The sequence below is a fragment of the Nannobrachium achirus genome (genome assembly GCF_963921795.1).
Source record: "Nannobrachium achirus genome assembly, chromosome: 9".
Lineage (NCBI taxonomy): Eukaryota > Metazoa > Chordata > Actinopteri > Myctophiformes > Myctophidae > Nannobrachium > Nannobrachium achirus.
In genome coordinates this window covers 44,099,622-44,127,618 of record NC_137818.1, presented here as the reverse complement: position 1 = coordinate 44,127,618, position 27,997 = coordinate 44,099,622, and the positions used below count along the sequence as shown (strand labels likewise).

The following is a 27,997-nucleotide window of genomic DNA, read 5'->3' as shown; positions in this document are numbered from 1 at the left end:
ATCTCTTTCTTGGTCGACACAAATAAAATTGAAAGGTAAAAACATTTGACATAAGGCCAAAATGGGCACACACACAAAAAAGGTTGCATTTCCTGCTTCTCATCATTGTGTAATTAAAGGTGGGCTATTTGACTGTACTGCAGTTAAAGGTGAATTTTGAGAGCTCCAATTAAAATTGTTCCATTACAATTGCAATGTGGCATTTATTTGATGTTCGATTACATAATGAGATTACAGTACTTCCATGTGGCTTGAGGCTCCACTAAAGCCGTTTATTCAACACCGGTCAATTAACAAGACCGCATTCAATATTACATTAGTTTCAGTGGTGTTTCTGTTGGACTCTTTGCTATCACTGGAACACAAACTTTGAATTACAGTGTTATCTGAAAATTGGAAATTATTTTCTTAAGCCTTACACCGTAAAACATCTAGATAACTTCATAGACTAACTTGAACAAACCCATTCACTCAATTTATTAACAGTCAATTGTCTGCTTTGTGCAAGAAATGGTTGAGATAAAGACATTTGCTAGCCTATTAGTTATCTACAAACGGTTACAGACCTTTGAGTTTGAGTCTTACGTTTTTGGAGATCATAACAGGTTACATGCAGTTAAGTAATAAAGACAGCTGCATAAAACAATGAACATAACATACAACAACCTATATAATAGATACTAGCTTGCAACCTTTATGTGAAATTCCACTAGGGAAAAGTATAAATCTAGGCCTACCTTTTCTCATTTCAGTTTCACAGTATTAGAGGCCTTTCAGTCATAACTTATCTTTTCTGGCATTTACCCATGGATTGGAGAGCGAAGGTTAGAGGTTCATTGCCAGGAAAACATTTAGTAAAAATGTATACTAAACTTTGAACATAAATCAAGCAAAATGCTGTTCGAACCACCATTTGCCCAATTGAAGAAAAAAAAGAAAGAAAAAAAGAAAACTATACAAGGTTACGATATATCCATTTCACGTCAGAGGCATTATTTGATTGCAAAACATTTGGCAAAAATCTGTCATCCATAAGGACAGAGCAGTGCTTCGCAATCCGAAACAAGAATACGGTAATTAACTAAGAAAGGAATATGAAGTCATGAGTTGCATCGATGGGATAAGTTGATGACCAAGTACAAATTGATGACATATAAGCCTATACAAGAGTATAAGCCTGAGTATTGAATACGCTTTTATTGATACAGACATGTCTGTCACACATGTCAAAACTGACTGTACAGTAATTGTATGAGTGAGTGAAAAAGAAAACCTCTTTGAATCTTTTGAAATTCGTTGCACAGGCTTTAATTATCAAGTGTAACTTAAATTTAGTGTAGTTATCTTCAGTGCCACTAATTAACAATTGTTTGATAATCAACAACTCACTGATACCAGTGGCCAACAAAAGCCATATTGACAAATGACATTGGGCATGCAGCATACTGGTATCAGCGCACCATTAATCGGATAGATGCCAACTCTTGATTAAAATTAAAATAAAACCCAAAGCGATATGGATGTTTTGTAGATCATGTAACTGTATTTGTTCTAGTATTAGTCCACATACTGCCACTTAATTTTCATCTGTAGCTTCCGTGGTCGGAAGCTACAGATGGGAAATTGTAATTTACAATTAAAATTAAAATAAAAAATGCACTCTTCTCCATTCACTCCCATCTCAAATAGCCTAAATGCAACTAAAATATGAACCAGGTTGAAAAAAGGAGTCCATGGTAAAAATGCTTTATTACTATATTAACCCATTAATACTGGGAAAGCATCTGTCATTTTAGATTTTTGCGTTGGCTATTAAAAAATAGCAGATATGCAAGCTCACATCAGCCATTTTAAAGTGTGAGAACTAGTGATTTAGAAGGCATTTGTAGAATGGGCCTCAGGTCTTAATGGTGTGGTGCAGTTCTGGTTTGGGGCACTATACAGACTACAGAGTGGGCCATTTCTGGAGCACAGCCCTTCTGTTCCACTTCACATGACACTTCATTGGGTCTGCAGCAATAAACCCAGCAAGTATGAAGTCAATTGGACTAATGTTTGTTGAGATAAGTCAAGGACTGGCATTCAAGACAGATATACAGACAAGATCCCTTTATCAAAAAAGCTATATCAGTCAGCAGGGATCTTACTTTGAAATCTACTGAAGTCCGATCTGTAATATGCTATATAAAAGTAATATCATGTAAAAAAAAAAAAAACACCAAAACTGTTTTTTTTTTGTTTGTTTGTTTTTTGTTTTCTATCTGATCCTTTCCTTTTCCGTTTCAACCTGCTACCTATTTTAGAGCTTTGAGACTTGGTTTGCAAAACAAAAACTCTTGAAAGGATAGGGGTAAAGAAAATGAGCTAGTGGCAAATGAGATGTGGTATGGGACTTGTATAAACCGTCCATGTCACTTTTAAGATCCACACTAAAATATTAACTGCATCACATACTGCTCCCCAATGATTCCTGTGGCGTTGAGAGAAGCCTAATGGCAAAGAATGTGATGCTGAATCCTACGTGCCATAGGCAACACACTAACAGCCTCCTTGCTATGCATCCTTATCTTATGAATATAGCAAAACATAGAATGAAGTGATTATCTGCAATAGTCAGAGTATTCTGTCACAAGCATTCGTTGAATGCAATGTTGCCTTCAGGCCACCATAGCAAATAGACATCAAAGATAAGAAATTATATTTTAAATCTGAACAATTGAGCATTATAGTGCCACTTGAAACACTGCAAAGGTGGAATTCGGACTTAATCAAGTCCGAATTTTAGTCCGAAGTTTATTTACCAAATTAAAGGTATGGCATTGGCAAGCAGTAAAATGTGGAAGAGTCCTTGGACACGTCCACAATGTACAGTTGGTCCAAAATAAATCGAACAGTAATTGTTTAAAACTAGTTCAAACCTGAATATTTATTTTGCCCAGACACCTAGGCAGTCACTGAAGCATTTTCTCCAATTTTAAGACAAAGCTTAACAGGTGTAGTGAGTATTAACATTTGGTTAACTGCTAAGTGAGTAGCTACATATTATTGCCAATTAAAAATTGTGCAGAGAAAAGTGTACTATGTTGACAAAACTGCAAATAAGTAAAATTTGATCAAGACTTCAGTAATCAACACCGTTCCATGTTGCGCTGAGAAGACGTGAAATACGTCAGAATGATCAAGAAAGCATTAATGACCAGAGACTGCACATTAAAAAATATAAACGTAATAATTATCACGACTGTTCATAACATGATGATATTGTCAGCCACTTGTGAGCACATTGTTGGGAATGACCAAGAAAGGGAGTTCCAGAATGAACACGCATGAGCTAAACATGAAGGATGGTGTAGGAGGCGGCGTGGATTCTACAGGGAAGGAAACCTCATATACAAAATCTTGGCCAAATAGCCTACTAGTCTTCAGAATTAGGAAAACAAATTGTGAGTCAACTATGGGCTTCACCTTTCTACAACATCCAATAACAGATCAGTAATATAGCAATAGGGTTAGTCCAATCAAGCCTTACTAAACCAAATGCAATGAAATAATGCACACACACGCACACAAAACAAAAAAATCAATCGGAGGAACTGAGGTTCTCTCGTTCTGAGATTGACTAACTTGTTTCTCTCTTTTTTTCTTGGTGTAGGCATTTATCTCACATATTTCCATTCCTGAATGGTGAGGGACAACAAATCAAAGTCACTTTTTGTGATTATTAGCGTTCAACGAAGGGGAGTTGACAAGTATGTATCAATGAGCTATGTGATACCAAAGACGATGGTAAACCTTTTTTTATATTCAATGCACAAGTTACAATATTAGCATTGTCCCCCTGCTCTCCCCTTATAAGAAATAAAAAGCTTAACATTCAAAACACTGTTAACCTGTATGTGGTGCCTTCCTCTTCTTGCGCGCACACAAAAAAGATGTCATTCCCTTCAGAAGTTACAGGGGGGGGGGGGGGGGGGTTGCTGACAAGATTCTCTCAGACTTCAGTTCTCATGGAATACCTTGAAGCACTCCAGCTCCCTTAACAGCTATGGGACAGCTTTGAGGCATCTCAGAAAACATGAGCACATCTTAGTTATACACCTAGTGGGACAGGGACAAAGCTGTCCCCTTCCCCGTCCCCTCTGCCACTTTCTGGAATGAGTGTCTAGGATGCGGTCTCTTTACTGCCTCCAGCTGAGCTTCCTCCACCCGTTACTAGGTTGCGAAGTAGCTTGCGGCGCCCGGCCTGGTAATCCTCCTCGTCCACATTGACGAGCAGTTTGATGGCCTCGTGGCCCACAGCCTGCTTTAGGGAGTCTGTAATGAAGACCCCCTTGAGGGCCTCTAGCAGTGAGCCGTTGATGTAGTCCCTCCAAAAGGCATCCAGGTACGTGAGCTCAGAGAATTTGATGTCGCAGATGATGGAGCCCAAGTCTCGAGACTTGAGGATGGTGTTGGCTTGATTGAAGCGTTCAAATTGCCGCTCCACTGCTTCCTGTTTGTTGGAAAAAACGTTGCCCTGGAGCGCCGACTCATGCTGGCAGTATTCGGCACGCACCCGGAGACGGATATCTGGGTAGAGGGATTGATATGATACAAGGGTCAAACATAGTAGCAGTGAATACTTAAAAATAAGCATGCAAAACGACTATTTGAGAGTCGATTATTTTTTTTTGCGCAGTTGAGATAGGAGGGCAAAATACGCTGCTCGTCACAAAACAAGGCTCACAGAAGCCGTTCCTCTCGACAACACTATAATATCAAGGCAAATGGGTTCTTCCCTAATATCTTTGGCTATCATCTTGGCTGTCAGGGATCCTTTTTGCCGTGTATAATGTGGAGGTTTGGTCTGTATCTCTCGCACTCTCTCTCCCCCCCGCTATCTGACCGTGTCCACACGGGTGTCTTGCATTATGTGATTTGACATCACTGACGTTGACGACGAGTAATACGCATACTTTGTGCTGTGTTTTATTGTCAATCTTGACAGAATCACCGCACACGATGGCGACACTGTCATTAACAAGCTTTGGCTTCATGCACAAGGCAGGAGGTAAAGAAATCCAGTCGGCGCGCACCGATATAATGTGCGCACACAATAGACCAGCGCAGTGTTTCTCAATCTGTAGACCGCAGACCTGACTAGCGCATGCATGCATTAACACAGACATGCACTCCGACACAGACACCGTGAGGGACAGCGGCTTCTTCTGCACACCATTCCTCTCACATTTGGAAAACATTAACTCTTATAACGTTTTTGAACAAGCAATTAAAACATTTTTGGGGGGAAAAGTAAAATAGATATATATATATTTATTTATTTTCGGCTCATATTCGATAATCGAGTCGAAAACCGATTTTATTTCACATCCCTACTTAAAAACCCTATTTTATACTTTTTATGGCAGTGTGGCACAAAGTATCTGAAATTGCATGAAGACAAACTTTTGGGTCACAACCAAGTTCCCAGGAGGGCTTTTGGAAGTGACAAACTCTGGAACAGCAAGTTTGGGGCCAAAACATGAACATCATGGGCTTTAGTTTGTGAATGTATGACGTGGGCCTATGATGTCATCAAACCCATTGGCCAAAACTCGGAAGGAGGGGAGTAACTTTCATTGAAATGAGGGGGTGAGAAACGAGTTGCCAGGTTTTGACTGTCTTATTACCGCAGGTTTGCTTCTCTCTGCAGTCCGCTGTGCTGTGGCTCCTCTTCCTCTTACGGTTGAGTGCAGGGGGGGCAGGCTTTGTTTGGACCCCCACCTGGGATCCACTAGGGGAACAGCAAATCACCGGCTGAGGGCCTGATGATCGCACAAGAGGATAGAACGTCATTTGATATAATTTAAACAGGCTTATATTTTCAATACAGAGTAAAATGGGTTAATGTGCACACACCTGTCCTTCTGTGGGGTGGTGCCTCCCTGCTCTGGCCTGTTCCTCTTGGGGACACATAGCGCACGGATGTCTCCTCTAAGTACTTGTCAACAGGGTCTGGGCACACTGAGGAGGGAAAAAAAACACAGCAGAGTTAAACACTTTCAATCCTTACGGGAGGGCCGGCGGGCGGACCTCTGATGTTACGCTCATGTGTGACTGGAGTGTGTTGTCATGGCATCAGGCGCAAACTAATCAGTCAGCTCCATATATGGGCATATACTGATGACATCAGGGATCTCCATATACGGGCATGAAAGGGTGGACTGACAGATACAGAGATCTCCTTATACAAGTATAATAGTTGGGCAGTGCGATGTAGGTGTGAAGGCAGCATAGCGAACCTCTAGTGGGTGAAAACTGTAATATTGAGTTTGTAGATTGGCCACGCGATACCAGCATATGAGTATGAATTATGAAATAGAGCATACGTGGTTAAGGGCGGTCCACAGACTCCACACTAAGCACTAACCATAACTAAAAATATATTGTTTAAAACAATTGTTGTTGCTCAAGCGGATGGCAGAGTCCACACCACAACTGTAACGACAACATTGGTTGACGATAGTTATAGTCCTTGGTGTGGACGGCCCTCTAGGCTATGTCAAGGCAAGGACACAAATTCAATTGAGCTTCGTCCATCACACTTCTATTCTAGACTTAATCATAGGCCTTTGTGGATTTGGCTCTGCATTGGCTTTGGCTCCGACAACAATGAGACTTTGAAATGCATATTTTGAAAAACATTTGATTTACTAGTTACTTGATGAGGCCAGGCAAGAACGATCAATGACAGATACAGTAGTTCTTGCTGATCAGATGTTTGCAAGAGTATGTAGCATTTTCTTTTATCACAGAAATAAAAAAGATCTTGGCCAGTGTACAAATGATGTTACCAAATTGATGCAATATAGTTCAAGCTTTAATAATAGTTGATACCATCCAAAGGTAAGCTAACCATTTCGCTCCGTCTATTAAGCTTAAACAATGCTTTTATATAAAAGTCGATTAAAGTCGCTTGGCAGGGAAGTCCATAGTGAGATAGTTGATCTGAAAGTCGACTGGCGTCCAAGTTGTTAATGTAGCTAGCGGTTAACCCACCATCTGATGGTAGCTATATGAAAATCTGGGTTGGAGAACCAGCTTAGCTTGAGTCTGAAGCTAGTCCAATGATTTTTCTTTAAGATATAAACTAAGCTCTCATGTACAGTATTTTCCATGGCAACTCAGTGGAATGCAGTAGTGGTTGTGACATTTATGAATAATATTTTGAGCTGCTCAAATAATATGTAGCCTTTGTTCGTGATAATGAATGATAATGAATTCAAACCATCGACAGTTCATTTAATTGTTTAATTTAATCAAGCTAATTCTACGACTGTGCAGCCTGTGCTGCATAGACTGGTATCAGCCACCTAGGTTGAACCATCACTGGCCATGCTGACCAAATCATTTGTAAGCCGTTCTGGTATTACCCTGAAACCGGGTAAATCTATGTGTTGGCTATTCAAAGATAGCAGATATACAAGCTCACAGACAGTGCTGTGCTGCATGCTTCTATTTTCAACTTTTTTAGAAAATCTTTTAAGTGTGAGAACTAGTACTGATTCAGAAGGCCTTTGTAGAGTCCGCCCCAGGTCTTAATTGGATAAAATCATGTACTCACCGGTCTGTCTTCTTCGGAGTGTGACGTAGGGCAGCAGATCGTGGCGTGTGATGATCCGCAGCAGCTGCAGCACATGTCTGAAGTTGGTCTCATCACAGCGTCCCTGCCGCTCCAGGGCAAGAAGGAAGTCCCTGCCACTCCTGATGCCGCCGCGCTCGTACTCGTCAATAACGTCCACAAATAGAAAAGACAGCACCCGGACGTCCCGGTGGGTGAGTTGGGCCCCAACTATGTCAAACATGCGGTGGAGGGAATAGAGACCGTACGAGTTGTCCACTGCCTCCTCCGGCCAGGGTTCAAAGCGCCCGGACGAAGGTCGCCTGGACGAGGTGGAGTTGGGGCAGGAGGCGGAAGCGTTCCGGTTGGCGGCCTCGCCGGCCACGGCAGCAGAGGAGCCGGGTCCACCCATCAGGGCTCTGCGGGGGGGAGGATGGGCAGCCACCGCACTGCTCTGCGTAGAGTCCAGCTGGTTAGCGTGAATGTGAGGCCGGGCCTGGTGGGCAGAGGAGTTGTGTGAGCCGAGCTGGGGAGGGTCGATGTTTGCATTAGGTAGTGGAGGCTGCTGTGAGGTCATCTCAGGGCCAGGTGGAGATGAGTGCTGCCGGAATCCCCACAGTGTCTGGAGGACGTTCACTACTCCGACTGACTCACTATGTGCAAATGAGATGTGGGGGAGGTAAAACACAAAACTACCAGCAACACTAGTTTGGATGTGGGCGAAAGACAACGTGCTCAGTGGAAGTAATACATCAATTTTAATTCAAGTGATCTTAATGCAAATTTGTTTTAGCTCAAACAAAACTCCCCCAAATGCAAAATGAGAGCTGTGCACAAGATTGTGTTGACACTCGACAAAGTGCCAGAAATGAATTAAAGCCAGTTTTCAGGTTCATATGGCACTGGGGCAGAATGTTGTATTTTAAAGCAAAATGCCCAAAGCCTTGATGAGATATACTTTATTAATCCCCGAAGCCTTAAATCAGGGGTGGGCAATATTTTGTTATTTGTCTGCAGAACCCTTTAAACATCTGTTCCACATGACACATATCAGTTCATTATTTAATGGTTGCTTGCTGTAATAAGAGATTCGTGCTCTTGGACTTTTTAAGTGCAAACGACCAAAACATATGGCAACTTTATTCAGTCCTGGGTATAAACATGAGAAACTTGTAATCTAACAGTTTCGTCCAATGTCTAACAGCCGTCACTATATTATTAACCTAACCGACGACTGCTAGAAATCAAACTGATCATCAAATTGATTAATTATAAAATGTCAGAGGACCATTACTATAACGCTAGCACTTAGCTTACTAGGCCAGCAAACGTACTGTTAGCTAACTAACTCTCAATCGCAAGACACATAACAGCGTCGTTTGCCGATAAGAACATCTACAAGCTAGCAGCGCGTTGTTGGCAAGTACATTGGTTCTCAAAGTGGGGTCCGTGGACCCCAGGGGACCTTGAGGGAGTTCCAGGGGGTCCCCAGATAAATGATAGTTAGGAACCAATGGTATCCTTATGGGCATGTAACCCTGGAAGTGTACAAATGGGAATTAACATTGATTTTACAATATAAATTGGGGTCTCAGAGATAGAAATGCCATTAAATGGGGGTCCATAGCCCTAATGCATGTCAAACTGGGGGTCCTTGAAATTAAAATGGTTGGAATTCACTGCTATATATCCGTAAAATTCTTCTTTTATGGGGGTCCCTGGCCTGGCATACATTTTCATATGAGGGTCCGCGGGCTATAAATACGTGTCAATATGGGGTTCATTGACATGAAACGTTTGAGAACCACTGCTTTAAACCAAGCAATTACGCAAAGGCCGTGATATATTATGGTGGTTATTCCACACAGACAGCTAACGTTAGCTAGGAGTCCCAACAACAACTTGTGCCGTTATTATTTAAGACAACGACTAGCGCCATACCGTGTTACTAACCGTTAGCTACACAAATCAGGAATGCAACAAAAATGACTACTCCTTAGCTGACTGTACAACAAACAAAGTGGACGTTACGTGAGTAATGTTTGTTTGTTTGGTTTAGGGCTTTAGCCTGCGTTAGCCGTTAGCTGAGCTTAGCTGGGTTGGCTAGCGGCTACATGGAAAACAAGCGAGCTTTCTTTCACCACGTTTACCTCCTCGGCTCCTTCTGCAGATCTCCGACGACGCTGCGCGCTTCGCTGCGTGTGTTTTCAGACGGCTGGCGTGCGCTGCGAGTCGGTCGAAGCCAGGGACGAGGGTTTTGTTGTATTATTGTGACTCCTCACACGGACACTGGCAGTGAATTATCATCTTCATGCCCATTTTCGTTCTTCAGCTAAAATGAAAGAACTTCCAGTATCACGATGGAAGTCACTTCCGGGTGGATTTGAGCCCAGCTCTAAAACGACAGGGGGCAGCAGAGAGCTTACCCATCCATTGAATGGAAACTTGAATGAATGAATGGGGTCCGAGGCCCCCAAGCAGATAATGTATGTACTCACATGTTGTACTTCAGTAAAAGTTTCAGTAATGCAATGTAGAAATACTCTGTTACAAGTAAAAGTCTGTATTCAATATGTACTTGAATAAAAGTACAAATAATAAATACAAATACAATAAAATAAAGATGCACTAAAGTAACTAAAGTAGAAAGTACTCAATATGCAGAATGTCCCATTTCACTTCACATTTTTATAAATATTTTGAAAAAAGCAGATCTACAACACGCATTGTGAGCTTGTAGACCTACTATTTAAATATGGCCGAAATGTATATAGGGCTGAAGTGGTTAATGTAGCCCATGTTTTGTAATAATAATGAAAATCTACAAAGTAACTAGTTTAAAAATAATTGTAGTGGAGTAAAAGTACAAATTTTGCCTCTGAGATATTGTGAAGTAGAAGTAAAAGTACTGAAAATTGGAAATGGGTCCAATAAAGTAAAAGTCACTCAGTCAAAATTGTACAGTTAATGAGTTAACTTGAGTTAATGTACTTAGTTACTTTAAACAACTGCCCCCAAGGGTCCTTGAAGGGGTTCCATGGGGTCCCAGCAGAATTGGTAACGGACCAATTATATTAACCAATGGTTAATTAATATAATTTATTATAAAAACTTCTTAGACCACTTTAGCCCCTTGGCTATCCAAATTCTAGTAGATCTACAAGCTCACGTGTCGCATGTGAATCCTCTTTTATTGGGAATAATTTTGAATATACTAAACAACACAAATCTTCTCTTTTATTTTATTAAAATAGTATACCTAATACATTAAGATTTCTTGCAGCAAATAGTTTGATTAGAGTAATAGCCTATTGAGATAATTATCTGTGCAACATCGATTAAAAAAGAGAGTGGAAATTGTATTCATCTGTGAAAGGATTAAGGAAACATCTGTGGCATCAAATGAGTTCTTATAATAAATCAAAACACAACCAATGTCTCTTCATCACTACTTTTATGCCTTTATTTGATAGAAATGTAGACTGACAGGAAATGGGGTGTAACATGCAGCAAAGGTCGTCCAGATCAGGAATCGAACCGGCGGCAGGCATCAATGCCTATGTGGCAATGCCAAAGTGGCATAGGCCCGGACCAGTAGGCCAGCACATATGTGATATATAAGGGGCGCCCCCGGTGATAGGCTATCTTTCAGATTTATCAATTGCACACACAAATCAGAAATAGTCTGTTCTGAAAAGTGTAAGATCTTGGACAATAAATTCTCAGTGCAGTTTTATACATTTGTGAACTAATGTAAATTACCATTGGACATAACAATGTAAGGGCCTTTAGTTCCAATGGGAGCCTATTTCACATGTGTGTGACGTGTGTGTGTGTGTGTGTGTGTGTGTGTGTGTGTGTGTGTGTGTGCGTGTGCGTGTGCGTGCGTGTGTGTGTAGGCCTGTATGCATGCGTGTGTGTGTGTGTGTGTGTGTGTGTGTGTGTGTGTGTGTGTGTGTGTGTGTGTGTGTGTGTGTGTGTGTGTGTGTGTGTGTGTGTGTGTGTGTGTGTGTGTGTGTATGCGTGCGTGCGTGTATGTGATAAAATGGAAGTCTAAAGAAAGTGTGGATGTTAAGGATATTATACAAAGAATAAAGTGTGTGTGAGAATCCATGGACACACTCAGACCTTGTCCAACAACAGTGATCATCAGTGTCAGTCACACAACTTTCCTCTGGAGATTGGAAAGAAGTTAAAGCAGGCTTATTTGAATAAGTCCTGAGATATCCTTTTCGAGGCAACGGTGTCCTGGAACAATTCTGTTGCCTTTTTACACACTTTATTCTTGGGTCTTCCAGTAAACTAGAAGAAATGAAAAACAAATGATTCACAAAATAGAACATTCACTTTTGTATACCATATATATGTAGCCCCTAGCCTAGAGGGACACAGGTATTTAAGGTCTTTCTGAACAGGCAGGTAGAAGGCTGCCAACCTGTGGGTCCTCACAACACCATACTGGGGAATGTGCTGTGAGTGGAGGAGGTTTGGTTGAGTGGCAACTTTGAGAGTGGTAAGCCTGTTTGGTGTTTTATTGTTTTTACGATGCGTTTGTTTTTTGTTGTTATACATTGAAAATGGAAAATGTTTGTTATATCATCAGGTGTGTACCGTTCATGGGTTTGAAACATGCAAGGAGTGTCTCTCCAGGGAATTGTGCATGTAAACTGGATATGTAATGTGAGTACAGTATAATTCTACATGGAAAAGGGCTTCATACATTTCTGCTTATGATGTGAATCATGTAACATTCTACCTGTTTGTGCTGGCATTCAGTTTATCTGCTGCAGTTGGAGTAGTGTGGGTGTGGCAATTGTGAACCAAGTCACTGCATGCAACCATGCAGAGTCACATGGTAATGTAGTTTCATCAATGTAAAGTTTCATCTTTACTTTTAATATCACCCACTGTTATTGGATATTTGTATTGTAAGTTAACTGTGTTTTGTATTTGGTTGTAGGTTCATGTTGAGTGAGTGGCCTAGGTTTGACCGCTGTTCCTTTTTCTTGGTAGTGTTTCCTTTGTAATTTGAGTACAAGGCACCAATCAGCCAATCAAGTGAGCATGGTTTGGCTCCTTGATTTAGACTTATGCTGATAAGTAGAGTGCAGAGCTGTTTAGCTTGTGTGACCAAATTTCTATTTGTCTATATGTTGATGTCATTGCTCACTTGATATTTTAAATGAATTTGGAATAAAACTATAGGTTTTATTGCAATTCCTTATTTTTACTAAATGATAATAAAATTGTTACATTTTTCTATTATACCTTGGAGTCCTGCCTGTTGAATGTTATTGCGGGCCGGGGTAACATATATATATATATATATATATATATATATATATATATATATATATATATATATATATATATATATTCCAATAGAATACTCAAAGCAAATGTGTTACCTGGTTGCAGACAGCCTTTCCATATCGTACAAATGTGGCAAAGTGTTCACAGTTGAAGGAGAACAGATTAAAATCGAACTCCTCATTGAGAAGGCCATCGAGGCGATTCTGCATATCCTCCTTTGAGGATGGCTGGAATGCGTGACGATTGTTACTGATCAACACGAGGGATCCAGCGGGCATAGTCACCAAAGACAGTGGCATCCTGCGTATCATGGGGGTAGCTGATTGCATCCAGTACTTGCGCACATTAGCCATCAACCTGGTCTCATCTAAAAGGAACAGGAGACATTTGAAAAAGAAAAACAACACCTGCATTGACAAAATTGATCTTACTCAATTGTTTGTGTTTTGATTTTCAATTTGTTTAAATAAAATCAAGGTTTTTCTCTTATTTTACCTAATCACATTTCTTTAATTATTATAATAAATGATATACCCTCATAGATGTATTTCAAGTAAAAGCTTGACAATGTTGACATACCTATGTGAAAAGGGTATTATATCCTTTAAATGTGATTTAAAGAGGTGGTGCCATTGTTTTGTACTTTTTCTGTTTTTCATGTGTCTATAGGAGGTTGAAAGTACTTCATTAGACCCCCTGGTGCGGTTTTTATGAGCAATTATGTATTCTCTTGGTATTTGTTTGTTTTCTCTTGGAGGCTGCCACCTTGTGGTCAAAAGTGTCAGTTAAAATTACCATTCACCCAACACTGTGGGGTGTGGCTAACTTCAGCTGGGTCACCACCCACCATGACATCCATGCATACTTAATGGCATGGGGGTGTGGCCACATAAAAACTAAATTTTAACTCTTTCTGTATACCGGTACTTTTTTTGAAAAAATCTTCCTAGTATAATCATAATACCTGATAATCATGTTTTAGAGGGGGGGGGGGGGAAAAATCATTGCACCACCTCTTTAAAATGAAAACCGATAATCAGCCACTGTGCTTGTAGTTCTGCTAAACTTGGGGTAATAGATCTAATACTTGCCGATAATGACGAGCTCAAAGTAGAGATGCTAGGTTAAAAGAGGTTCATGTAAACATATATAGACATTCAACTTAATTGCCCCACCTGCTGCAGCAAAATGGATTATATGTCCATCTTGTTCATATACTCCCCAGTGTGAATATCCAGGATATGAAAATTCAATCAAGTCTCCAAACTTGGCAGCAGACACGATTTCACCATTCTGTGTTCATTAAAGAATAGCATGTAAGCGACAGAAAAAACAACCCTTTCGGTGATCTCCACCTACCTGTCTAGTTTTAAAGCAGGTTTGGCAGCATTGCATTGCGTGTTGAGGTGAATGCATGATATTGTTTTCTGCTTTATATTCTCTCTCCTATGTTTTAGCAATGGTATAAATTGTATTTAATCACTATTATTGTACTAATGTACTCTTTTAATTCTGCACCACTATTCAATCTTGTGGAAGGAAGGAATCCATCTAGTTGACATAAATCTGACAGTGGATAGGTGTCCCTTCTTTCTTAGAGGTTTACAATACCAGTGGATAGCAAGAAACTCACTATTTATACCTGCTGTCATCATAAGTTATAACATCAGACTGTAGATTATACAAAATATGCTATACATTTTCACTTTTTTCCTGTGCAATTCAAACCATCATTGAATTCAGTGTATGACCATTCAAATTTCTTACCTGCATTTGGTAGTCCATTATATAGTCCTGACAAGTTTCTCTCAGTGAAAGACTGACTGAATAGAAGGTACTGTATAGCCTACGTGTGACATCGTCATCATACCTGGAAGCTATGCAGGAACACCTATAGCCTAGTTCCAGACCCTGAATCGCTAGCCACACCCCTTTAATTTTTTTAATGAAGTGAAACGAAATGTCAATTCAGGCTGAGTGTCAGGCTAGAACCCCTACTGATTGTCAAAAAAAACAACTTTCTGGCCTTGACAGCCCATACATCCAAACAGAAAAGTCCAATCTGATTGCATTAAACGACGTTAAACAACGCTAAACTCACTTTGCCACGGTTGCCACTCGATTTGCCATTAACTTTATGCATGCGCATAGCCTCTATATCTCTTCAGGTAACCCTGCCCTACTGGGTATGTGTCATGTGCCAACAAAATTGCCACAGGGCACTATTTAATAGTGCCCTGTGGCAAGAGTGAAGACATCAGTTTGGCTGACAGGCTAAGAGGCTGGTCCTTGTATGTAAAACATTTGTAATCAGAGTTGGGCAAGTTGGGCAAGTAATCACCACCATGTATTTCCTCAGAGGTGGAAAGTCTGGTGACGCGAGGACGGCGAGGTTATCACCATGCAGAGATTCAAGTGTCACTCACAACAGCAACAGCAACCAGTCATGAAACACAGGACAGGAGCTTATATATTATACCTGTACCTCTATGGACAGGAGTTATGCTGCAGCTAAGAGGAACAGGAAGTGATGCCTAACTTTCATACAAGGGCTCATGGGACACTGGAAACTTGTGCATAATACAGAGTCGAGTCAGATCCATTTAGAAGTGAATCCTCTTGACTTTATTGGAACAATAAGTAACCTTACATGGTCACCACCATTGCAGCCTCTCAAACCTGATGGGATACAGTGCATTGTCTCTCTGTCTCTGTCTCTGTTTCATCTCAGGTACTATATGTAAATAGGTTTCATACAAGAATGACATTGGAAATGGCACCATATCAACAACGTTCAACAAAGTTTATAAAGCACTGTCAGTACATCAGATACATTCAGACCTTGTCCAACAACAGCGATCATCAGTGTTTGTCAGTCACACAACTTTCCTCTGGAAATTAGAAAGAAGTTAAAGCAGGCTTATTTGAATAAGTCCTGAGATATCCTTTTGGAGGCAACGGTGTCCTCAAACAATTCTGTTGCCTTTTTACACTCTTTATTCTTGGGTCTTCCAGGAATCTAGAAGAAATGCAAAACAAATGATTCACAAAATAGAACATCCACTTTTATATTCCATGGTTCTTTGATTCTTTGTAGTGATCTTGATTCTACAGTTTGTTTGTTTGTATGTTTGCTTGCTTGTTTACACTGTTAAACAACCTTTTTATTGTATTATTATTATTATTATTATTATTATTAAGGCAACCAGGCTATTGTTCTAGTCCGGCCAAAAAGTTACGTGAACATAGCCAATCAGGAAGCAGCACAAATTATTTTGAGTTTTATGGGGGTTCTATGAGGCAGTGGTGACGTTCTGGCTATCCAGGCAATAAATATGCAACCACACTTGCAATTTCCTATTGATCTTTTCTAGTTATTATTATTGTTATTAAGTAGTAGCAGCAGTAGTACAAATCATGGGTGCTCCAAACATTAGTCTGATGGGTGGTGGGACAAAAATATTATTATAGGCATAATAATGTACAGTAAATACTAGAATGTAATGATCCTATGGTTTGTTATATTGTCAAATACTAATGATTCTATGAAAAAAGGGATTTAATAATAGAATACTCAAAGCAAACGTGTTACCTGGTTGCAGACAGCCTTTCCATATCGTGCAAATGTGGCAAAGTGTTCGCAGTTGAAGGAGAACAGATCATACTGGAACTCCACATTGAGAAGGCCATCGAGGCGATTCTGCATATCCTCCTTTGAGGATGGCTGGAATGCATGACGACTGTTACTGATCAACACGTGGGCTCCAGCGGGCACAGTCACCAAAGACAGTGGCATCCTGCGTATCATGGTTTGCCCCAGGAGAAGGTCTCCACACACTGGGAAAGCTGATTGCATGTACTTGCGCACATTAGCCATCAACCTGGTCTCATCTAAAAGGAGCAGGAGAAATTTTAAAAAGAAAAACAACACCTGCATTGACAAATTTGATCTTACTCAAATGTTTGTGTTTTGATTTTCAATTTGTCTAAATAAAATCAAGGTTTTTCTCTTATTTTACCTAATCACTTTTCTTTAATTATTATAATACATTATGTATATCCCCTCACAGATGTATTTCAAATAAAAGCTTAACAATGTTGACATACATATTATGTGAAGAAGGTATTATATCCTTTAAATGTGATTTAAAATGAAAACAGATAATCAGCCATTTAAGCCCAACAATATAGTCTACTTCAATGTTGGATGAATAATAGCCAATAATAAATGTAGACAGTCTACAAGCTCACAATGCATCAAATTGTTTGTGTTGCTATGTGTTCTTGTAGTTCTGCTAAACTTGGGGTAATAGACCTATACTCGCCGATAAAGATAATTAAGCTCAAAGTAGAGATGCTACTGTAGGTTAAAAGTGGTTCATGTAAACATATATAGACATTCAACTTAATTGCCCCACCTGCTACAGCGAAATGGATTACATGTCCATCTTCTTCATATACTCCCCAGTGTGAATATCCAATAGGGTATGAAAATTCAATCAAGTCTCCAAACTTGGCAGCAGACACGATATCACCAATCTGTGTTCATTAAAGAATAGCATGTAAGCAACAGAAAAAACAACCCTTACGGTGATCTCCACCTACTTGTCTAGTTTTAAAGCAGGTTTGGCAGCATTGCATTGCATGTTGAGGTGAATGCATGATATTGTTTTCTGCTTTATTTTCTCTCTCCTGTTTTAGCAATGGTATACATTTTATTTAATCACTATTATTGTCCTAATGTATTGTTTTTTTTTTTTTTTTTTATTCTGCACCACTATTAAATCTTGTGGAAGGAAGGAATCCATCTAGTTGACATAAATCTGACAGTGGATAGATGTCCCTTCTTTCTTTTAAAATACCAGACAGTGGATGGCAAGAATTTACACCTGCTGTCAATGTCATCATACGTTATACAATCAGACTATAGAGAAACACACAAAATATGCTACCATAAATAAATAAAAATAAAAAAAGATCTGGGCAAATCAAACCATCATTGAATTCAATGTATGACCTTTAAAACTTCTTACCTGCATTTGGTATTCCATTATAGGCTCCTGACAAGTGTCTCTCAGAGAAAGACTGACTGAATATCTCTTCAGGTAACCCGTCCTACTGGGCATGTGTCATGAGTCAACAAATAGTGCTTTGTATATGCCCTGTGGCAAGAGTGAAAGCATCAGATTGGCTGACTTGCTAAGAGGCTGGTCCTTGTATGTAAAACATTTGTAATCAGAGTTGGGCAAGTTGCCCAGGAGGTGTAATATAAATCTTTATTTATTACTCCTTTAAAAAGTAATAACATATTACTAGCAACAGTATTACATACATTACTTGTTATATTACTATATTTTTGCTACCCATTCTGAAAATGTATCCACAAGATTACTGGGGAAAAGGGAATGTGTTAATGTGGGCTTCACTTCCTCCACACGGCTGATTCTAATCACTTAGCAAGCACCAAGTAACCATGTATTTCCTCAGAGGTGGAAAGTCTGGTGACGCGAGGTTATATCACCACCTGCAGAGATTCAGGTGTCACTCACAGCAGCAACAGCAACCAGTCATGAAACACAGGACAGGAGCTTATTGTCTCCACCAGCCGAAGGCATGGGGGAGAGTATGTTTTCCCCTCCGTCCGTCCGTGTGTCCGTCCGTCCGTCCGTCCGTCCGTGCGTCCTCGCAGTTTGTGTCTGTGAGCAGCTAATCTCAGTCGCCGTTGGCCCGGACGCTGCCAAAGTGAGCACACACACTCCCTGGATGGCAATCTAGAACCTCTGCCCCAAATTTCTCAAATGGCCCTCATGGTGGCGCTATAACAGGCCCATTCGTCCTCCGAGTTTGTGTACAGCTAATCTCCGGCGCCGTTGGCCCGGTCGATCCCAAAATGAGCACACACACTCCCTGGATGCCAATTCAGAACCTCTGCCCCAAATTTTTCAAATGGCCCTCATGGTGGCGCTATAACAGGGCAATTTGTGTGGCCTGGTGGAGACCTGTGCTCGGAAGAGCACTGCTTCTAGTTATATCTGTACCTTTATGGACAGGAGTTATGCTGCAGCTAAGAAGAACGGGAAGTGATGCCCAACTTTCATACAAGGGTTCATGGGACACTGGAAACTTGTGGATAATACAAAGTCGAGCCAGATCCTTTTAGAAGTGAATCCTCTTGACTTTATTGGAACAATAAGTAAAAGTAACCTTACAGGATCACCAATCAGGCAAAATGCACACATTGCAGCCTCTCAAACCTGATGGGATACAGTGTGTTTGTCTGTGTCTCTCTCTGTCTCTGCCTCTCTCTTTCTCTGTCTCTCTCTGTGTCTCTCTGACTCTCTCTCTCTCTCTCTCTCTCTCTCTCTCTCTCTCTCTCTCTCTCTCTCCCCCCCCCATTTCAGGTATGTGTAAATACGTTTCATACAAGAATGAATGACAATGGCAACACATCAACAACGTTCAACAAAGTTTATAAAGCATTGTGAGTACATCAGATTTTGTATCAACAAAGACTGCTATTATCAATTTTAGTGAAAAAAGTGGAAAAGGGAAAAAATATATATATTGCATAAATTGTGTCTGGTCAAACAACTTGATTCATACGACTCATTACCTTCAAAATGACCTCTCTATGTGGATGTGTCCTTTCCATCCATGGGAAGCTGCAGTAATAGGGTGTGCCAAATGTAGTTCTAAGAGCGGCCATTTCTTGGGTAAACACAGCCTTACACAGGTGTTCTGATTAGACTATAGCATTAGTTCTATGCAATCAAACAATTGAAACACCTGTGTTTTGACCCAAAAAATGGCCGCTAAGGACTACAATGACGTAGCCGCTGGCACACACTATAACCAAACTTCAACCAATCATAATGAGTTCTATTGACAGCCTTGTGTGTCAAAAGTTACCACAAAGCTTGCTGTGGTCTCATCCAATGCATATGTCCTAATCTTTCTCATAATGTTTTCTGGACATTCTGCCTAATAAAGCCTATTTACTTCTGGGTGGCTTGCATTTCCCCACAGTCCATTACCCAGTTAAGGCACTATTTTCTCTGGTTACCAAACTGTACGGCCATTCTGTCACTGACACAGCGGAAAGTAGTGGGCTGCACCTCCCAGTACTTGACTGGGTTGTCAAACAGACTGATGCCATGGTAGAAGGTCCTCTTCATTCCAAAGCCCTGGGGGCAGAAGGCGTCCACGTCCACCTCGCTGATGTTGTTGGAGTGCAGGTACACCACCTTGTGGGGGAAACAAGCACAGGGGATTGGATTTCAATTGGAGGATTACTGTATGGCAGGGTTCCCCAATAGGCGGGGGGCTACTGTCTGGCCCCCACCAACCCCAGTAATAATAGTGGTATAAGAGCAGCAACAACACTAGTATATCGTCGTTGTCGGGTGGAAATCTCGTATCTCCAAATTTGTATGTTCTTTCGCAAATCATACAAGGCCGTCGCACAAAAGTAGTGAAAACAGCAGATCTACAAGCGTGCGAGGCGTTGTGTGGCTATTTGAGCGTTGTGAGGCTATTTTTTGCTAAAGTTCTCCTCAAGAGTATGCAACGGTTCAAGTTGTTCATTAAAAATAATTATCCTATCACACAAGGATTTGGCGGCCCCCCTGTAGTAACTCTGAGGACCCCCTAGGGGTCCCGGGCCCCCTGTTGAAGACCCCTGGTATAGGGGGTTTAAGTGGTTTAGTTTAGTTTAGATTGATTTGCCGTGTAATAAACACTGTCTTTGTGTAGATGTTCAAGCCACTCCTGGCCACCACCAGTCCTCTACTACCTGCAGGTACTTCATCTCAGGCAGACCATCGGGCACATGGTTCAGCAGGTTGTTGTCCAGGTGAAGCTCACGTAGGTTGTGCACATAGTGCAGACTGTGTTGCTCGACGTGGCGGATCTGATTGTAGCCGAGGCCCAACCTATAGTACCAGGAAACGTGCACATAAACATATGAAGTTGCAAACATGGCACACATGCCAGCACAAATAATGACGGAACATTTTTGATAAGATCCTGCATTTTAGTATTTTGTTGTATTTTAGTACCTGCCATCTTTGAATTGAATTCTTTACCTACCTGTACAACTCCCCATATTGTACCAGGTCTCCCTGCTCAACAGCCTGAATTTGATTTTGATCCAGGTGCAGCTCATGGATTGTATAAGGGAGGTCTGATATGTTGGGGGAAAAGCAGTTATAGATTATTAATCGCACTGGCGACACCCACACTGCCCTGTTAATAGGCTCTGTGAATACCTGTAGTCCTAGTTTCCTGAAGACGGCATACCAGTACCTGTCACCTCTATTCGAAGCTATTGGAAAATGAATCATAACAGGAAACAGGTATGCCGCCTTCAGGATACTGGGACTACAGTTATGCACAGAGCCTATATACTGTACCTAGATGCTTTTACTGTGTGTATGGGACTTTTACCTTTTGGAATGCCTGTGAGTTTAGCCTCTGAAATGCGCAGGAAACTCAGTCGAAGTCCATCAAATGCACCTGGCTCCAAGCCACTGTTCTTGATAGGATTACGGCCCAACTCTGCATTGAACAGTAATGAAAGGTACACAATATGAACATACAATACAAACGTGTCTTATTTGCTGGCTTTACCATGATAAAACATACGTATTACGATATAACAAATAAAAAAACAATAACAATAATTATAACGACAACTATAAATATGACTTTTTTTTTAATGTTTTATCTCAAGTGGGTGGCAGAGTTCGCACCATAACTATAACTGCAACGACGACAGTGGTGAATTATAGAGACATTGGCCGGGTTTCCCAAAGCGATTTTAGCCCATCGTAAGCCCATCGTAGCTCTCAGCTCTCGCATGGTCGTAGAGACCCCCGATGTTCCCGTGTTTACATGGGTTCGGGCAGAGCGACTTATTTACCCCCTACAACTACTCCATCGTTCAGATTTCACAAACAAAGTGCTTAATAAAGTATCACACCTGTCTAAATACGGTGCGGCTTTCTATAATTACCTGTATCCCCTGTGTTCTTTAATAAGAAGCCTTTTTATCCGATCACTGTCTGTTTATCTCAATGGGGTTGGTGCGCATGGGGAACGCCAGGAAATACATGGGAAAACAGAATGCGATTGGATAAAGGCTTCTTATTAAAGAACACGGACGATACGGGTAATTATAGAAAGCCGTACCGTATTTAGACAGGAGTGAGACTTTATTAAGCACTTTGTGATGTCTGAATGAAGGTGTGGTTGCTCTGCCCGAACCCATGTAAACCCGGGAACATGACGGTCAGGGCTCGGCCTTTACGACCATCCATGCGTGAGCTACGATGGGCTAAAATAGCTTTGGGAAACTCGGCCAATGACAATCCACTCACCGATACAGTTCATGTTGTCCAGACCCAAGAATGTCCCAGATGCTATTTTCTTAATTTGGTTGTCATGGATGCGGAGCTCCACCAGGGAAGGAGGCAGGTTCTTGGGGATGGCGGTCAGCTGGTTATGGGAAAAGTAAAGCTTCTGCATGCGTCTGAGGGGTAGCAAGGCCTTAGGGTGGACTCTGGAGATCTGGTTGTTGACCAAGACCAGAGCCTGCGTGTCAGGGCAGATAAGAGAAACAGAGAAATAAAATAAAAAACATGTGTTAGTGTTAAAGTGAAGTTAATCACACAATGTTCCTTCTGACGCCCCTATCAGAGTACCGCGGTGAAGAGCTATCCACCGCGGTGTAGTCTTTTTGAGTCATAAAACTACAACGTTACATCATTCCTCGCGGTGAAGAGCTTTCCACCGCGAGTCCCGAAACATCTCTCTGTTTTTGAGCGGTGGTCACACCGTCTCCTATACGTGGCCGTGTGTGTATGCGTCCGTCCGGCCGTCCGGCCGTCCGGCCGTCCGTGTATGTAGCCTCAAGCCTGCAGTACCTTTTCTGACCACACATGTTAAGGGAGGGGCGCTGTTGTTCTCACTCAAACTGAATGTTTTAGGGTCAAATAAATTAGAGTGTGTGAAGAAACTACAGCATTGTAAAGCACACTAACCCCGCTGCACCCACCCAGTAGTGCTGTTGCACAGCCTCCACGACCACCGCTCAGTTCACAGTTCACACAGGTGTGATTTTTACTTTCAGACAGATAGGCTCTTCACCCCGTTCACTGATTGGTCGACCTGGACCAGTCAGTCACGGTGAATAGGACTTCACCGTGACTGACTTTGATGGCCTCCACTTATTTTCTGACTTGAGGTGGAAAGCTTTCCACCTCAAATTGCGGTGGATAGCTCTTCACCCTGAATAGAGGCTTGAGTGGCAATGATGGGTGTTTTCATATAAGGGAGGTGTGTGTGTGTGTGTGTGTGTGTGTGTGTGTGTGTGTGTGTGTGTGTGTGTGTGTGTGTGTGTGTGTGTGTGTGTGTGTGTGTGTGTGTGTGTGTGTGTGTGTGTGTGTGTGTGTGTGTGTGTGTGTGTGTGTGTGTGTGTGTGTGTGTGCACGCGTGCGTGCGTGCTAACTGTGCTTGCGTACGTGCGTGTGTGTGAGTGTGCTCGGCCTGCTCAACAGCGCCCCTCCCTTAACGTGTGTGTGTGTGTGTGTGTTTGTGGTCAGCAGAGGTATTGCCACATAGCAGGCCAGCCACATAGCCACATAAGGACATACCCACTCAGAGGAGCGGCTCCACCGCTCAAAAAATGCTTGATTCAAACCTGAGAAGCTTATCTCAGTCAGACAAAGGTAAAATATGCAACCCAATGTATTTTATATTTGTCTGGCTGAGATATTTGGACGCCTCCATCATCTTAATATGGTTGAACCTTGTGGGAATCAGAACCCAAGTATATCGTCGTTGTCGGATGAAAACCTTGTATGTCCAAAACCGTTCATTTTTCACCATCATTTTAAAAACGATGTAAACTATTGAAAACAGCCGATCTACAAGCACACAACGCCTCGCGGCGCGAGGCGTTGTGTGCTTGTAGATCTGCTGTTTTCACTACTTTTGTGCGACGGCCTTGTATGATGAAGCAGGGCTTTACTTTACGAAAAAACATACAAATTTGAAACTTGGAGATACGAGGTTTCCGCCCGACAACGACGATATGCTGTATTCAAATCCTCAGTGTTCATTTAACTCTGTAAGTATAGAAATGGAACAAAATGGATCTTGCACAGTTTGATGCTTACATAGAGGTTGGTAAGTCCCTTGAAATCATTCTCTCTGATCTCAGTAATGTGGTTGCCTTGCAGGTCCAGCAGTCTGGTGTCAGGGGGGATGTCATATGGCACATAATGTAAACCTGTGGGGGGGGGGAAACAGATTTACAATTAAAAGTTATGCATTTAGAAGATGCTGTTATCAAAGTGACTTACATGTGGTAAATAGTCACAAAAGCACAGTGCATAGAGAACAATGTATTGCTTTAAAGAAACTAGGATTCCACTTCACACCTAGCCTCTTTTTAAACAACAAAATAACATTACTAACGTCAAGTAAAAAAAGTAACCAATATAGACCTGTAATAGCATCAATCAATAGGCAACTGCTATCAATATTCAACTCTTGCACAATTTGAAGAGGAATACAATGTGTTTAGTTTTAGTTTTTTCCCACATAAAACTATACATTATTACACAGGAATAGCAATATTGCTTATCAGGCTTTAATATTTTCGGACAGATCTGGACATTACAAACGTTAAGATTTTACAAAGAGCTCCGCGCTGTCTGAAAGGTTTATGAGTCAACCGGCTACTTTTATCATCAGACTGTAATTTGCTAAACGTTAGGTAATGCTGTGTGGCTACTGGCTACGGGCTGTGAGAGCATGCTGCACTTTGTGTTGTTGTCTGGGAGTATGTAATTTGCTGCAAAAAGACTGCATCCACGTTGCACGGCACAGGGTGGAAGGAGACAGTGGGATATACAGGGACGTGCTGGCCATTGGGAAAAGCGGGACAACTCCCGAATGGCCGGTTCATTCTCGGCCGGTCCAGGCTGGCCATTAGGAAAGAAAAAAAAAATCGTTCCATTTTTGGGGCTGGGCAGCCAACAAAGTAAATCGTCACTGTCGGGCAGAAACCTTGTATCTCCAAGTTTCAAATTTGTAGATTTTTTCGCAAAGCAAAGTCCTGCTTCATCATACAAGGCCGTCGCACAAAAGTAGTGAAAACAGCAGATCTACAAGCACAGTGCGAGGCATTGTGTGCTTGTAGATCGGCTGTTTTCACTAGTTTAAATCATTTTTTAAATGATAAATACAAAACAAATGGTTTTGGACATACAAGGTTTCCACTCAACAACAACGAAATATAGGCCTAATTCATGTAATTGGCCCACTGGCTTGTCACTTGTCATGATCTGAAATGGCAAATCTTTGAGTAGCAGCAGCGCTATAGAGATCTCTCTATAGCACGCAATGAGGGCCTCTCCAACTCTTTTTCCCGGGCTGAATCAGGGGCCCAGCACGTCCCTGGTGGGATATATTGTACTGTAGCTGGGCAGAAACGACTGTACTTTCACCGTCCGGTACTAACTGTTTGTATATAAACAGGTGTACATGTACAGTACACAAACCTTTCTTTTTTTAGTAGTAGTGGTCAAACATTTTATTTGCAAGGACCACCATAACTCTTTTTTTCTTCTTTTCTTCAACTAAACAAAACCAAATGTAAATGTTGTCATTTGAAAATAATATGAGACCCTGAACCAATTGTAACCACTTTGAACCTGGCATTACTATTTTAGGGCCTGTCTTTACAGGTGAACATGATCAAATGTAAGAAAATATATACATTTTCATAACATTTCCAACGATAATAAAACATAACTGCTATTATCGTACACAGGGACTGAGCATTGTGCAAAACCCTATTGAAATTGCAAAGATTCTTCTTCACACAAACGAATCACGTTTTTTGAGGGCCTAAATGTGCTCAAAACGTTGTACAACTTTGCGCACATCACATGTGGCCAAAAATGTGCCTGGAAACCAGACTAATCTACCAGTGGGGGGAAAAAAAGCTCTCTGCAGAATTGGTCTGGCCTTAATCGGTTGTGATTGGATTTCACTGCCCCTGAAGTTGTGGGTTATAAGGGCCCAAAATGCAAATATGGGGCACGTTCATCACCAGAGGCATTTTTTTATCCTGCCCTTGGAAATGTAGGCAAGTTCCACAAAGAGATTCCAGACTAATATCTACGCAGTGATATTAGTCTGGCCATGCCAGGCTAGCAAAAAATTACATATTTTAATGTTCTCAAAAAGGGGCATGGCTCAATAGCGCCTCCTACAAAATGTCAAAGTTGAAGCCCACAATACGGTTTGACAACATACTGTACATGAAAATTGGTACACCCCTGAATGATTTACAAAAAAGTATCTTGGAGCCATGACTTAAACCCATCAGGAAGTCAGCCATTTTGAAATTATTGTGATGTTTTACTGCATATTATGCCATTTTTATGTGTTGTTCTTTAACAAACTCCTCCTAGGAGGATGGTCAGATCCACCTCAAACTCACTCAGCATACACAAAAGATGAAAAGTTATCAAAAGTTATAAAATCGCGAGTTTACGTAAAACGGCATGACCGTGACTAAGTGTCAAACGCCAAAAAGGACGTGGGAATAGCCAATCTAAAAGGTCAACGTCATGAGTCGCCTCACTGGCCTCACTGGACACTGGTGAGAGGGTTTTACCGGTAATTATTGTGGGCTCGCCTGAAAGGCGAGAACACTATGTTATCTTCATTATTTATATAGTGAGTTCCGTCGCAGACAGTACAAAGGCAGGGCCCTTAGCCAATGAGGTGCAATTGAGGTGTGGAAAATCTGGGAGTGGTGTTAGCTGGAGTATTGGTTGAGCTTCACATGACAGTTAGCACGCTGCAGAATATGGTCACGAGCGAGCCCACACTGTTTCGTAGGAACAGTAGTTCTAGTTATTATTACTTTTCTACATGGTGAGGTTATAAACGAACACTGATCATCTACATTCACTCACCCAGGTCAGAGCATTGCACTATCATCCGGTGGCACTGACATCCGAATGGGCACGTTGGGTGTGAGGGGTGCGACTCCTCCTCGTAGCCGGAGCCGTCCACCTCATCGTTCATCATCATCATCATCAGGGAATCCACATCAAAACTTTTTCCCAGATCGGGGAGGCCTCGCTGTTGGAACTGCTGAACAACAGAGCGGGCACATAGTGGTGTCACACACACCAGCAGGAGAAGCACAGTGGTGATGGGACGCATGTTTCCTGCGTCTGCTGTTCAAGATGTCTCGCCCTGTATGAAAGATAAATGGGAGTTTTATTTCATGCATTGCATATTCCTGTGGTTGTCAAATATTTTCTAGTCAAGGACCCCCAAATTGATACCGTATGTAGGCTATTAGACCACATGCAGACCCCTATCTGAAAAGATTTTGTGCCAGGGACCCCCAGAGGAAAATATTATGTCTAATTATTATTTTTAGGGAAAATCACGTTGCAAGATGTTGTTTTAAAAAAATAGCTTGTCTACAAGAATTAATGCTATATTAAACCCTGGGGGTCCCCGGATCACACTTTGTGTTACATTTAACCACTTGAGCCCTTGATATTTTGGAGAATATTGCGAAAACAGACAACTACAAGCTCACAACAACACATTGCATACCTACACGTTCTGAGCTTGCATAGAGCTGCTATTCTCGACATTTTTGAAAATGTTTGAGTTTAAAATAAATCTCCAAAATAGGGACTTCAGTTGATATGAATCTTTAGTCAAACGAAACCACATGCATAATTATGTGCATTTATTCTGTCACGGAACAGCGTGGTCCCAGATATGTTTTTGCTTCATCAGCACTGTGCAAAAAGTACAGTACAGTACTTTATCCCCCCCAAAAAAGATAAAAAGATAGAAAGAAAACCCCTCTCTGCCTGACAGCCTGCCTTCATTTCAGTGATGCGAGATGGCTATTTGCACCAACACATATGATCTATCTTCATTGCATGGCCTTTTCTCACATAAAACCCTGTCGTCTTATACCCCCCCAACAATTAAGTGGTTTGGGTTGAAAGTCTGTGAAATGATGGAGCGGGGAGG

The 27,997-nt window shown here is 41.4% G+C and overlaps 3 protein-coding genes across 4 annotated transcripts; all 3 read right to left on the bottom strand.

Annotated features, from left to right (window-relative positions):
• Positions 1–2: 2 nt before the first annotated feature.
• Positions 3–9,906, bottom strand: dedd (death effector domain containing). Of its 2 annotated transcripts, XM_080733636.1 has the most exons (5): positions 9,751–9,906; positions 7,604–8,253; positions 5,899–6,003; positions 5,670–5,804; positions 3–4,569 (listed from the first exon to the last, which is right to left on the bottom strand). In XM_080733636.1, the coding sequence occupies exons 2-5, from the start codon at positions 8,175–8,177 to the stop codon at positions 4,163–4,165; spliced, it is 1,221 nt and encodes a 406-aa protein (XP_080589762.1). In that variant the 5' UTR covers positions 8,178–8,253; positions 9,751–9,906; the 3' UTR covers positions 3–4,162. The 2 variants fall into 2 exon arrangements, with proteins under 2 accessions (XP_080589762.1, XP_080589763.1); XM_080733637.1 differs by lacking the exon at positions 9,751–9,906 and having other exon boundaries at positions 7,604–8,362.
• Positions 9,907–15,833: 5,927 nt separating this feature from the next.
• Positions 15,834–17,952, bottom strand: LOC308290889 (phospholipase A and acyltransferase 2-like; the record flags this gene model as incomplete). The annotated part of the gene is made up of 4 exons (XM_080732803.1): positions 15,834–15,932; positions 16,506–16,804; positions 17,332–17,452; positions 17,947–17,952. The coding sequence occupies 4 exons, from the start codon at positions 17,950–17,952 to the stop codon at positions 15,834–15,836; spliced, it is 525 nt and encodes a 174-aa protein (XP_080588929.1).
• Positions 17,953–19,959: 2,007 nt separating this feature from the next.
• Positions 19,960–27,160, bottom strand: LOC308290888 (biglycan-like; the record flags this gene model as incomplete). Its single annotated transcript, XM_080732802.1, has 7 exons — positions 19,960–20,157; positions 20,706–20,844; positions 21,002–21,095; positions 21,359–21,469; positions 22,291–22,504; positions 24,091–24,203; positions 26,908–27,160. 7 exons carry the CDS (start codon positions 27,158–27,160, stop codon positions 19,960–19,962), a joined length of 1,122 nt encoding a protein of 373 aa, XP_080588928.1.
• Positions 27,161–27,997: the final 837 nt, after the last annotated feature.

Excerpts from the sequence above, each read along its gene's own strand:
- dedd (XM_080733636.1), bottom strand. The coding sequence starts at position 8,177 with ATGACCTCACAGCAGCCTCCACTACCTAATGCAAACATCGACCCTCCC. Across the intron at positions 6,004-7,603 it reads ACTCCGAAGAAGACAGACCG|TGTGCCCAGACCCTGTTGAC; the intron begins GTGAGTACATGA and ends TTCCCTCCTCAG. Across the intron at positions 4,570-5,669 it reads CAGAGAGAAGCAAACCTGCG|ATATCCGTCTCCGGGTGCGT; the intron begins GTAATAAGACAG and ends CCCTCTACCCAG.